General features: G+C 40.7%; 3 protein-coding genes and 1 non-coding gene across 6 annotated transcripts in view; 2 read left to right on the top strand and 2 right to left on the bottom strand.

Annotated features, from left to right (window-relative positions):
* Positions 1 to 1,430, bottom strand: part of LOC115007802 (WD40 repeat-containing protein SMU1-like) — a 9,304-nt gene extending 7,874 nt beyond the window's left edge. The window contains exon 1 of the mRNA XM_029430779.1: positions 1,212 to 1,430. Coding sequence (XP_029286639.1) covers positions 1,212 to 1,237 — 26 coding nt within the window. The 5' untranslated portion in view covers positions 1,238 to 1,430. The remainder of the gene's footprint in view (positions 1 to 1,211) is intronic.
* Positions 1,431 to 2,446: 1,016 nt separating this feature from the next.
* On the top strand, positions 2,447 to 2,528 carry trnas-cga (transfer RNA serine (anticodon CGA)). The gene has a single exon. It is a non-coding gene; the product is annotated as a tRNA-Ser (tRNA).
* Positions 2,529 to 3,053: 525 nt separating this feature from the next.
* LOC115012742 (perilipin-2-like) lies at positions 3,054 to 5,748 on the top strand. Of its 3 annotated transcripts, none has more exons than XM_029438535.1 (7): positions 3,054 to 3,172; positions 3,269 to 3,299; positions 3,601 to 3,784; positions 4,415 to 4,497; positions 4,612 to 4,861; positions 4,953 to 5,089; positions 5,378 to 5,748. In XM_029438535.1, exons 1-7 carry the CDS (start codon positions 3,153 to 3,155, stop codon positions 5,690 to 5,692), a joined length of 1,020 nt encoding a protein of 339 aa, XP_029294395.1. In that variant the 5' UTR covers positions 3,054 to 3,152; the 3' UTR covers positions 5,693 to 5,748. The 3 variants fall into 3 exon arrangements, with proteins under 3 accessions (XP_029294395.1, XP_029294387.1, XP_029294404.1); XM_029438527.1 differs by having other exon boundaries at positions 3,581 to 3,784; XM_029438544.1 differs by having other exon boundaries at positions 3,581 to 3,784; positions 4,953 to 5,096; positions 5,378 to 5,700.
* A 3,341-nt stretch (positions 5,749 to 9,089) lies between these two features.
* rps6 (ribosomal protein S6) lies at positions 9,090 to 13,343 on the bottom strand. The gene is made up of 6 exons (XM_029442484.1): positions 13,209 to 13,343; positions 12,418 to 12,549; positions 11,338 to 11,548; positions 10,589 to 10,735; positions 9,408 to 9,565; positions 9,090 to 9,223 (listed from the first exon to the last, which is right to left on the bottom strand). Exons 1-6 carry the CDS (start codon positions 13,212 to 13,214, stop codon positions 9,128 to 9,130), a joined length of 750 nt encoding a protein of 249 aa, XP_029298344.1. The 5' UTR covers positions 13,215 to 13,343; the 3' UTR covers positions 9,090 to 9,127.
* Between the last annotated feature and the right edge of the window lie 166 nt (positions 13,344 to 13,509).

Raw genomic sequence — 13,509 nt, 5'->3', positions numbered from 1 at the left:
ACAAGCAATGGAATTGTTTCTATGAGAGCAAATGGTGTACAAGCAACACCAAGGACATTTCTGATTCTGTTGGTACGTGATGATTGTTTTTGCCGTATCTTGATCTTATGTGTATCACCTATGCAACACTCTAATGATACCGAGTGATCAACTGTTTTATTTTCAGATACCGTCACACATGTGGCCACATGTGGCCACTGTCAAAAGATAACGTCATGTGCGAGCACTTCCAGTCAAAAGGAGACAAGCAGCAGTGATCCTGCTTCATGTGGACTTCTTGTCCCACTTCAGAGCCATCTGCTGAGCATGTCCACAACTGTGTTGCATCCCATTTCCCCTCTGTTGTCACTCCATCAGCACCACATGGAGACATGGATTAGTGGCATTGCCTGCTGACTGGATTAACATGCACCCACTGATGCTCTATGCCAGTTTTTATGCTAAATTGACTCCCATTAAACCCCGGCCATAAGAATCCCAAGATGAGTTTCAATTTGGCAACATCATGTGTACTCGATCCCCACGTGTCCCCACAGGAAGACAACATATATAACCAATACAAAACCACACCCACATCCTTGCCAGGGGTGGAGAGCCTATAGATCAACAGGCACATGTGGATGAGGACATGATGTAGTGACTGCAAAACAGACCCGCCTCTCTCTGAGCATAACCAGGAAGAACAACGCACAGGCGACATTGCCCATATGCGGTGCATGTAGAGCCCACAATAAACAGTGTATTCATTTTTAAAAAGCGTTTACAGTGATGCAAGGGAGATTCCTCAACTGACTGAACAAACCCCACATGGTGCACAAACCATAGGCAGACGATAAACGAAATCAGCGTCATTAAAAAAAGACACATTTAGACTCTCTAATAGAGTTGTTTATTTATTTAAATCAAACATTAGGCACGAAATAATGTCGCATTTTATTTTAGGAAGAAACTTTTAGAAAAGATGCAAACACAAATTCCACAAATGAATATCTGTGATAAACAGGAGACACAATATTCCCGCTTAATGCGTAATGCACAATTGAGTAACCATAACAGACCCACGAATCTCTCTAATAAGAAACACTGAGGTGATGTTTTCTTTTTGTAGAGTCATACAGGTTGTCTTATCACATTTACTTTTTTGTTGCCAGCACCAAACAATCACTAAAAACTCGTTATTTACCACCAAAAAAGAAGGAAAGCACACTTACTCCGAGGGCTCCATCTCCGCAGCCATGCTGATGTTGTCTCCTGTTGTTGCCACACTGGACTGACGGCTGGGCTCGGCGCTCGCTAGAGCCACGTGAAAGCAGTGTGCCGAGGACCACCCACTACACGTGCTTCTCGTGTGTCTCACAATTTTTTTGCGGCGGGAACTGGTCCCAAAACCTTGTGACTGCCGCTGCCACACAAAGTCTTGGAGCTGCACCCCCACCCTCACCCTCTCTGACGCATCCCGATATACAGAAGAAACATTTTCTGGGCACGTTTTGTGCAGGAGACGCAGCTGCGCTCCGAGATGCTGCAGCCAGGAGAACAGCAGCATCAGCACCAAGGACAGAACCTCGTGGTTCCAGAGCGTGCTCGCCTTTAGGAAACCATAGTACATTAACATCGCTCTTAACGCCCTCTAAGTGAAAATCACATTAGGGCTCATTAATATGCAAAGCTGTGTGCAAACATCTTTGCCCCGGCTCGATCCCCGCATGCACGGTGATAACCAGCCGTCACAGTCTTCCTGTAATGACACACTGCGGGTGTAGTGGGTTGGGAGTGTTTAATCTGCCTCTGGCCCACCTGCAAACGAACCTGTTGGCAAACAAAAGCCTCGTTAATGCATGACAGATGTTTTCATCACTAGTCTGTGGCGTTGCTGCTGCAGAGCATCAGAAAAACTACACAACTACCTCCCTTATTGTCCAATCAGCGTGGATGTCAAATCACACGTACACAAATAGATTAATAGGACATTGAAAGCTTACACGCTAATAAAATAGGCTATAATTAAACAATCTACAATGATAATTGCCCAAGTGTTAAACATAAATAACGACCAGTATTAATAAGTACCACCAGTATGTTTTATTTTGACTTCGGCTGGAGACGTTCAGGTTGTGATTCGTAGACACACTGCGTGAAGATGTTCACAGCTCTGTTCACAAACCAGTGGTAGCACAGCAATGACTCTAAGGGAACATTTATTTCCCCCCTTGTGTTACACTGAAGCCTCAAGCATTGTTATGATCTTTTGGGCATCAAGTCTGGAACAAAACTGCAAGCTCACCTCTGCGGTGTGCTGCAGGTATCAGGTGTTGTTTGATGTAAGAAACTATTGATTTGTTCCTGAATTTCATTACATTATGAAAAAGACTTCCCTATGCAGCTGACCTTGGGTTGACGGACATGACATCGTCGTCTGTCATGTGATAAAGAAAATGTTTAAGGGGCTGTGATGGCCGAGTGGTTAAGGCGTTGGATTCGAAATCCAATGGGGTTTCCCCGCGCAGGTTCAAATCCTGCTCACAGCGTTGAGCTTTGATCTCTGTGATCAATAAGGAAAAATATACATATAAACACGCCTTGTTATGTGTACCGTGATTAATAGAAAAACAGAAAGGTCTATGCCAGTGTTGAATTTATCATTTCCTTATCTGTGTAATTATGGTCTAATTACAGGAAAAACAGTGTTCAACACGTCCAATAAAATACAATCCAATTAATTACGAGCATTTTATGTGAAATGTGTCTACAGATAATAATAATAATAATAATAATAATAATAATAATAATAATAATAATAATAATAATAATAATAGACATTTAGGGAACAGGATATCAGTTGAGCTCATAAAACTCATAAAATGTTTATGAGCTCTGACGTAAATTCATGATGATAATTAGATAAGATTTGAATAAATAAATATAACTTGTATATATGTGGATATGTAGTGTACTAAAGAAAAACAATAAAGAAAAGTGAAAGAAAAAATAAGCGCTCTGACTAAACCGGATATTATATAAATATTCCAGTTTATCATCTCGTCACAGCTGCGTTGACATATCGCGATAAGCATCCGAGGAGCTTTAGCACTCAGCACAGGTGAGCGCTAATTAACTACTCGACCACGCGATGCGAGGGGCAGTTTTCTCCCATGAAGCAACACTTTGCAGAGTGAGTGTTATATGTTCTTGAAGCTCCAACCAATAAAGTCTACAAAGAAGTTTCAATTTAAAACACTAACTACTTTATTTTCTGTTCCTAATTAAGTGTACGAAACATGCCAAAGAACAACAACCAGGTGAGTACAATCGAGGTAGATTAACCGTCTTTACTCGGACACACACGGCAACAACACCAGATCAATTATTGTAATCTTTCTAATGTTTGTATTTGGTGAATTCCTCCAAATTTCTTCTGTTTGAATTTGTATATGAATATAGTATATTGAATATGTATCAATAAAAGGTAAATAATGTTAATGACATTTTGATATTTTATTTCGGCAACTTTGATTTGTTGTTTTAGAAATGACCAAAAAGACACAATTCAGAATAACTATCCATTTATTTAATTGTATAGACTGTACCGTTTTCTTGCAGAAGGTGCTGAGTGCAGCTGCCAGACTGGCTAAGGTGCCCATAGTTTACTCCGTTTGCACCAAGCTGTCAGTCTTCTACATTGACACTAAAGGCGGCCACCCCAACCTAAGGTCTGTGTGTGAGGTGCTGGAGAGCAGTGTGACAGCTGTAGTTTCACCTGTCATGGTTAAACTGGAGCCTCAGAGTGAGTACTGTCAGGGCTAACATACTTATATTTCTGGGTATCTAGTTGTGAGCCATGTATGAAAAAGTCAGTAACTTTTACATTCGGTTGCAAAAACAATTACTTTTCATTATCAATTAATCTGTTAATTAAAATGTCAGACCAACACTATCCCAAGACTAAGGGGATGCCGTCAAATTGCTTATTTTGATTCAGAATCCCACGATAATTAAGTGATTATTACGGGCAAATCTTATAAAAGAGTAAAGAGCAGCACATTCTCACATTAGAGAACTTTGAACCTGCAAATATTTGCACATTTTCTTTCTGTTCTGTTAATTGGCTACTATATTGATTGATTGTTTCAGATCTTATTTACATGTTTATTGGGGCTTTATCACCAGACAAGTTTCCAAAATCTGGGGTCATAGCAGAGGAACTAAAGAGTGCTGAAGAAATGTTTTATAATTTGATTAAAAAATAATTTATATTTAACATCATGTGCTAATAGGTCATATCTTTTTAGGCTGCTGTTTGGTAAAATGATGCAGATAATTGCTTTATAGGGTCAATATCTCTTCTGAATGAAGACTATTGTAGAAATATATTGAAAACATTTCAATGACTTCACTGTCTGGATGATTTCCACAGTTTTTGTTGCAAATGATGTTGCATGTAGAAGTCTTGACTGGCTGGAGAGGGCTTTCCCGCTGCTTCACACACCCACAGAGGAGGTAACCTATTATTTTCCTCTTTGAAATGTTAATGAGCACCTCAAATTCTCCTTTAAAATAAATAAATAAATAAAAGCTACAACAATCTCACCTGGTTTTGTCTGTTTCCCCCAGATTGTTGCTAATGCCAAGAACAAGATGCATGAGATCCAGGATGTGGTGAGCATTGCAGTTTATGGGACTATAGACTGTGTAGAGCACACCGTGGCATGGCTGAGGGCCGGGATACAGCAGATTGACGTCCAGGCGGACCAGTCACGTGTGGAGAAAGCAATCAAAGTGGCCAGTGTGGGACTGGACTCCGCTCTGATCATGTCAGAAGCTCTGGTGGACCGAGTGCTTCCTCCCACTGAAGAAGATAAAAGTATGTGGTGTAATGTAGAGCTACTGATGTGAAACAGCTAGAAGTCACGTTCAAAACCTACATTGACTTTCGCTTCTCGTTGACTTTGCAGAGGAAGAAGCTCACTTGGTGGAGGGTTTTGAGGCGGCCATACTCTGGAGAAGATACCCGCTGCGACTGGTTTCACTCGCCACCAAGATGTGTAGGAGGACCTACCACATGGTCGGGTCCAGGATGCAGTCTGTTCAGGTGTGCTGTGAGTACAGTTTAAAGGAATTGTTTTTGACATTCTGGAAAATGCGCTTCTTCGATTAATACCCCTCTAATAATGTCCATGTCTTCACATCCAACTCTGAAAGAAAGCAAAGAAGTGCATTTTCCAAAATGTTGAACTATTCCTTTAAATAAGAGGTAGAAAGGCGCTCGAGTGCATAACATGGCTGTTATACACAAGTGTAAGAATGAACTTGCACAAGAATCATTTCCTTTTTAAATATGTATGACATAAAGCTAATAAATGGTACCTTTTCTCAACAGGCCATGGAGAATTTGTCTTCCGTGCTGTTTCAGGACCTTCAGACCAAATGTCTGACTGTGACATGGAGCATCCATGTGCTGCCTCAGTATTTGCAACATCAGCTTGTTTCTGTGTTCTTCTTTATCAACCAGATGTACAACTTGGGCTGCCCTCCACCCAAACAGTCTCATCAGGATAGAAGTTGTCTCAATGCTACGGAGACCCCAACTCGCATGGTCCTGGTTCCCTCTCAAGTTAAGCCTACCTGCCGAATGACGCCATTCAAGACACCTGTTTTTAAAAATGGGTGCATTGCTGAAGGATGTCTTCGTTGATGTTTTTTTACTGTATGGGTTTGTGCAACTGAAAATTAAAATTTAACATGAATTAATTTCCTCTCAACCTTTTATTGCCTACATATTGACAAAGTCAAAACTGAGCTTGTAGCATTGGCAGTTGATGATGTTTACTATAAAACAAGGATTTGTCTCGTTAAGCCTTTAGGCCAAATCATTTTGTAGCTTGAAACAGTTGTCTGCACTGTGCACACTACTACAGTGCTCTAGTCAATCAAATGTTAATAAACCTGAATATTTAAGAAAGTAAAAGTGAGGTTTTGTTAGCTTTATATGCTGATGTCTGTTTCTCAGGGAGTTGAAGAGATCAATTCCAGTATTAGAAGTGATGGGACAATTCACAAAATTAATCGCTCCAAATCTTCGATAACGTTGTTAAATTCCAAAGAGAAGTAGTCCGACTGCAACAGTCTCCCAGTTTAAAGTTGCAGATAATTTTACATATTTGGGTGTAAAAATAGTGCCCAATATAACAGATGTGTGAATTCTAATTACGATCCTATTATGGAGTCAATTACCAGCACAATTGATAGATGGAAGCCGATGTTGTTTTACGTACTCCCCAAGTTGCTGTATCTATTCCAAAACATCCCCCTGCCTCCTCCAAACTTATTTTCAAAGTTAAGGAAATTATTTAAAAATGTTCTGTGGAACAACAAACGAGCCCTCCTGTATATGCCCTATGATAGCCTTGCGTGTCCTACTCCTCTCTGGTACTACTGGGCAACTCAGTTGTGGGCTGTTATGTTTTATTTTACAAACTACAACCTCCCCGCCTGGAGAGAGATTAAGTCCTAATTTTTAAAGCTACCTCTTCCCATGTATTTGTACTCAACTATTTTTAAGAAACTTACAAAAGAAAACGCACCCTATTACTAGAAACATGATTAGAGTCTGCCATGAAGTGAGGAAGTACTTGGGTGAGCCCCTTTCTCTCACGTTTTAGTCCATATTTGGGGAAATGACGACTTCACTCCCGACAGAGCTGATAGTGGGTCTAAGGTTTGGTCAGATAAGGGTGTACAGGATCTATATCGGCTCAATGATGATAAACTGATGGTGTTTGAGGAGCTTGCAATTAAACACATTTCACAGAAACATTTTTTCAAATTTTTACAAATTAGAAGCTTTATTGGAGCAAACTAAAAACAATTATCTATACCTCTATACTCACCATTAGAGAAAATAATATTAAAGGACTGTAGGGGGGAAAACTTAATTTCTGCACTTTATAACTTGCTTATATCTGCGTCCCCTGAGTCCTCCGAAGCGAGGGAGGATTTGCAGGAAGACATTTCAATTGATGAGTGGGAAGGTGCCTGCAAGAAAGCTCAATCACAAACAGCGAATACCCGTCTTGAGCTCTTACAATATAACTGGCTGATGCGTACATATATTACTCCAGAAAAGCCAATAATGGTAATATCCCAGACTTATGTTTTAAATGTAGACAATCCAAGGGAACGTTCTTCCATCGTGTTTGGGAGTGTACCAAGATAAAAACGTTTTGGGAGGAGGTTAAATGTATGATAGAAGAGATTTTATCATTGCAGTTAAGCATGGAGCCCAGGCTTTATTTGTTAGGGTGTTACCCTAAAGAACACAACATAAGGAAGAAAGAACAAATCTTTGTAAATGTATGTCTGCTACAGGCAAAAAGCGTGATAGTCCATGTATTGGTAAATGGCTAGAAGAACTGTCTGCATGTGTCTCAGAGAAAATAACCTATTCAATTAAAGGAAAACAACTATAAAAAAAAGTATGGGGCCCGTTCCTTAACTATCTGGAACATGCGGATCTAGAGTATATTGCCTTACATAGCCTATCCACGTTTGTCTAGTTAATTTTATTCATGTGACTTTTAATGTACTTCATTTTGTTATGGATGTGGAGGTTTGTGAACCGTCTTATGTATCGTCTATATATGCTAAAAAACAAAAAAGGCTTACTTAGAATATCTGTGTGCAGAATTATTATTTTCCCATCTCACTTGTTTATTTTCATCTGTTAGTGAGAATAATAAACACTCAACATTTACAAATAAACAAGGATCAGTGACCAACATAGCCACCCTACTTTTCAAGAACAGTACCATAAGAGTGTCAGTTTCTTGATCTGTTGACGATCAACTTTTTGTGCAGCAGCAACCACAGCTTCCCAGACACCGTTCAGAGAAGGGTACCTTTCTCCTTCACCGTAAATCTCCCGTTTAAGGGCCCACAAGTACTCAATAGTGTTTGGGTCGGGTGAGGAAGGGGGCCATGTCATTCTTTCTTTCAGCCACGCAGTGGAGTACTTCGATGCATACGATGGCGCATTGTCCTGCATAAAAATCATGAAAGATGGACTTTTTCCTGCACCACTGCTGGAAGAAAGTGGAAGTAAGTTTTAGAGTGAATCTTGAGTCAATCTTCAACCCGAAAAGGTCCAAATAGCACATCTTTAATACCAGCCCATACCAGTACTCCACCTCTACCTTGCTGGCATCTGAGTTAAAATGGAGCTCTGTGCCCGTTACTGATCCAGCCACAGGCCCATCCATCTGGTCAGCCAAGGGTCACTCATCAGTCCATAAAACATTTGAAAAATCTGTCTTCAGATTTCTTGGCCCAGTCTGACGTTTCAACTCGTGTCTTGTTTAGTGGCGGTCGGGTTTCAGCCTCCCTTACCTTGGCCATGGCTGAGCACTGAACACCTTGTACTTCAGGGCGCTCATGTAGGCTGCAGTACTGGAATGACAGCACCGGAGGATAATGGGTTCCTGGTAGCTTTACGTTTGATTCTTCTCAAATCTTTGGCAGTTAATTTGAGTCTTTTCGCTCAACACGTTTCTTGCAACGCTGTTGACTATTTGCAGCAAAACGTTTGGTTCTGTGATCACATCCCAATATCATAGCAATTTCAAGAGTGCTGCATCCCTTTGAAAGACTTTACAATTTTACTTTTCAGTCAGTTAAATCTCACCTGAAGAAAAGCTGCCTAATAATTATGCACACCTTGATAAAGGGCGATTATCTCCTTAGGCCACTCTCCCTCATTACACATCACATTAAAGTTTATACAGCCTGGAGTTGGAAAACATGCATAAAAATAATATGGTTAAAATACTCACTTGCCTAATAATGTTGCAGTGTATTGCAGAGTTCTGGTTAAACGTTAATGGCTTTAAAATGGCACCAAGTATGTTAGTGACCTGTTCTGGATTGAGGTCCAGCACGTTGAAAATTTCAAACTTACAGTTAAAGGCTACGTGCGTTTCAGCTATTACTAGAGATCATAATACAGAGATGTCGGTCTGTAATTGCTTGGCAAACCAGCAATCATAGAGGTCTAAAAGAAAAGGTACTGCAAGGAGAAAAAACACAACACGGTCAAATATATCAGCAAAACATGACTTTATTTGACTTTGTGATTTCACTTTTGGCTGGACTCTGACTTGGATGTGGATGCTCTCAGAGAAGACAGGCGTCGCCTCTTGGCGATCTGTTCCTGGCGCTTCTCCTTGGCCTCCTGTTTGGAGAACAAATTTGTCAATAACATTTTTCAATACAGGTGACCCCATTTTCAAAATATGATCCCACCATTCTATTAATGCAAGCAAAACAAATTAAAATGTCTAAATAGAAAAAGCCCATAACTAAGAGACACTTCAACTTTTAGTGGCTAAGCACTGTAGTAACGAACAAAACATTACCTTCATCCTCTTGGCCAGCAGCTTGGCGTACTCAGATGCCTCCTCCTTGTTCTTCAGGGTGCGCTGTCTCTTGAGGGAGATGCGGCGACGCTTGTGCTGCAGCACACGGGGTGTCACCAGTCTCTGGATCCTGGGAGCCTTAGTTCTGGGCTTCTTGCCTACAAAAGAGGGGGGGGATGCAGTTAGTATTGGCAGGTGTGGTAAAGAGGGTTTGTCAATGGCCCCATTCCAACACTCAGTGCATTTGTTCTAAAGCCCAACCTTAGTGGAAAGACAGCTAAACAATCCGAGGATGAAGCTCCCATAGACCAACATGCTTGTATTAACAATTACACCCATCCAGAAGGAGCCAAGCAATTTCCCCATTTAAAAACATCTAATCAAAGGTCCCGTTTAAGAACAAACGTATTCTTTATATTATGGAGGGCCTTTTTCAATTAGTGTGTGTAAATCTGTCCTGTTTAGGCTCATGTACTTAATGTTTGTATGCACTGGTTAGGTCGGGGTTCACAGTTTTAAAAATATATGAATATAAACCTCTTTTCATTTGAAATTAAAGTCATCTTGCTTTACATTCTCGTGTGTATGCATAATGCTTTATATTTTAAATAAAGCCCACATGACAATTTGCAGAATAGCAGCAAGAAAGATATTCTTGGTTTCCAAAAATCTAGCTGGCAAGGGAACTTAAATCATAGACTACAAACATTTTCTTGCTGCTCCTAAGCCATATACAGGAATACACTAATATAATAATGACATGTATAGATCTATTACACTGTAAAATAGGATAAGCTGATTATGGCCAGAGTTGCATTTTTGTTTTAAATTAAAAACACTCGCCAATAAGTTAAGTAACCATCTCACAAAACACAACTGTAAAAAGTATTTATATATGCATTTGAATTGTGACAGCATATCCTAAGAAGCAATAATACCTTTAAAGCCAAGTTGTGTTCATCATTTCCACTGTTATCTTTGAAAGTATTCCAAATGAATATTTTTGCCACAACCTTATTCATACAACAAGCTCAATTTTATCTAATTTTGAACTCACGTTTAACTGACTGACTGAGACATCATGCGTCTCATGATCATACCCAGTAAAAACGTACATTCAGTGATCTGAGAACACTTGCAGGCTTAAGGTGAAAACTGACAGAACATAGCTCTAGTCCTACCTTCTTTAGTCAGGGGTCTCCTCACAACATACTGCCTCACATCATCCTCCTTAGCCAAGTTGAAGAGCTTGCGGATCTTGCTGGCCCTCTTGGGACCAAGACGGCGAGGGACGGTGCTGTCGGTCAGACCGGGAATGTCCTTCTCACCTGAGAATAACCAGATCACGAGAGACGAGTCAAACAATCAACTTGATTACAGCCAAGCTCATATACAAGTTGCACTGCCTACATATTGTACTTTCATGATTTGTAAACCCGACAAACTATGGGTTTAGTTCCCTGCAGCACAAAGCAACGAATTGTCAACACTTTCTTTTGAGTACTTTTTCACTGTCCATCAACAGGAAATTGCACCTATGTCAAAGAAATAAACACACTGCTGCATTTGACCACATTATAAAAAGGAGAAGCAGCTTTAGAGTTATTCTGATATTAGTGTACACGAAGACACAATGACAGAGCAATGCAGTTCAACCATCCACTGATCCTGGACTTGGTCGCATCTGGTAAGCAGCTCCACAGTTACTCTGGCAACACGCTGTCCCCCCTTAATGACTATAGGTCAGTCAAAAAGGGTCTACTGGTGTGCCATAAACATAATTTGATCGTTTAGATGTGAAAGTAAGACATTTCTATATAAGCCTGTGCAGCTAGCGAGGAATATCTGTTTGTTTACCGCTAATAGTTTGCTTCAAAATCCAATTGAGGATTTCCATAAAATGGTCCACGAGCCAGCCTGAACACATTACCTTTCTTGACGATGACCAAGTTGAGAACGCTGAGATTGGCATCAACGATGCACCCACGAACAGACTTGCGCTTGCGCTCGCCAGTCCTGCGGGGACGATAGCAGGAGTGGCCCTTGCTGAGCAGCAGGCGCACACGGCCATGGGTCAGCACACCCTGCTTCATGGGAAAGCCCTGCCTGTCGTTGCCACCACTAATGCGCACCACATACCCCTGCAGAAGTAAAGGAAAAAAGTTGTTACTTTTATGCTTTTTCATTTAGAGTAACACAATGTCTTAACGATTGTTTGCAGAACACATGAATATCAAAGCATTAGCAACTTAAATATAATTAGATTCATTTTTTACAACAGAAAGAGCCACAAAGCTTTTGAGCTTTCAAGAATTAAGACTGTAGTTGGATAGTCTACTGGCCATTAACAATCAAGTGTCCACAATAAGGAATGCACAGGCAGCTGGGGCTTAGATGGTAGAACAGGTAGTCTATTAATCGCAGGTTAGGTGGTTTGATTCTCAAATCCTCCTGTTTGCTTATCAAAGTTTACACGAGCAAGACAATTAACTCTAATGGCTGGGTCAGCAGTAATTGCAGTCCATTTACCATTCCGACAGACATGTAACCCTTTCTGAAATTCGCTAACACAATTTAGATTTTCAAGTTATCAGTGTTTTACATTACCTTCTTGCCCAAATAAAGACTTGCAAGTTACTGTGTCGACTAATAACAACTTTTGAGGATGCAAGTAAATACATCGATGCCATTTCAGTGAGAGGAAGGAGGAAGCCGCTTTATTGTCATTCTGATACTACAGTAAACGAAACAATGAGAGAGCTAGACAGTTCAACCATCCACTGATCCTGGACCTGGTCGCATCTGGTAAGCAGCTCCACAGTTACTTTGGCAACACGCTGTCCCCCCTTAATGACTATAGGTCAGTCAGAAAGGGTCTACTGGTGTGCCACATTATGCATGATAGTAACTAACACAATTTCAGCAAGTAAAATACATGAAATATAAACTCTGAGTCTGCACCATGATGTACTGACAAATAATACAGGTAGAAAGACAGACATTACTTTACCTTCCACTCATCTCCCAGAGGGTCAGCGGGCACCTCAGTGGCCATACGCTTCTCATAGAAAGTCCTGAGCTTACGCTCATCATCAACTTCGATCAGCTTCTGGCAGCCAGTAGCGGGGAATGAGATGTTCAGCTGGAAAATAGTTCAAATGTAGTTGTTAGTACATGTACTTTGGCTCCACATGGGTCATGACAGATAGGTCCTCATGCAGGTAGGTGTAACATTAGCTAGGTAAGGTGTAACATTAGCTATGTATGAGCGTGAAGCCGGGAGAAATAACGCAAGAGGAGTTACTGGTGAGGATCTGACATAAGGCTAAAAAAAATACTCTTCAGTCACTTCATTATTTATCGTCAGCGTGTCGGAGTTAAAAGTTCAGAGGGCTCAGAGGCCTGTTAGCTTCTGTCAGCTAGCTAGCGTTAGCACTCTGAATGCGGCTAGCATTAATACAGCTGGTTTAACGGCTAACATTATAAACGGACAAGGCAGATAACACTGCCAGTTTGAGTAACGTAGGCAACAAAAATTTGAAAACTCTTTATTGCCATGAACTGAGAGTTGAAGTCGGTGCACATTTCGCGCAGTGTGCCGCCATGTTTCTACAGCTCACTTGCCGACAGGATAGTCAATGCTGACTCTCATCACAATCAAAACTCATCCTAAGTGTCAGAGCCACGACTGCTACGTCTAACTAGTCCGCTTTAAAGTTCAGAATCATGGCATCAAACATACACAATTATTTAACAGAAAATAGCTTTCCACAGAGATTTAGAGTTCGGGAAACATTGTACCTTCATTTTGCTAAACCGGCCCTACGTCAGTCCGCCACGGAAAAGAGACCGGAAACTCACTCCGTGGTCTCACATAAGACCGAAATGTTCTCGCGATAACTGGCTCACTGAACGTTCGACTCGGGCTTAAACTGAAGGTTATTAAACAAAGAATAAGAAATGACATTGATATTGATGCTATTTATGTGGACTTGATGGTGAAACAACTACACACTTGTTTTGGAGCTGTTATTACACTATTTTTTTCTAGAAAGAGTTTGCTGTAACATTTCTGTTCATTTGTCATTATCATACAAAGATG

Source organism: Cottoperca gobio, chromosome 1 (genome assembly GCF_900634415.1).
Source record: "Cottoperca gobio chromosome 1, fCotGob3.1, whole genome shotgun sequence".
Classification (NCBI taxonomy): Eukaryota; Metazoa; Chordata; class Actinopteri; order Perciformes; family Bovichtidae; genus Cottoperca; species Cottoperca gobio.
This window is presented reverse-complemented; position numbering and strand designations above follow the sequence as displayed.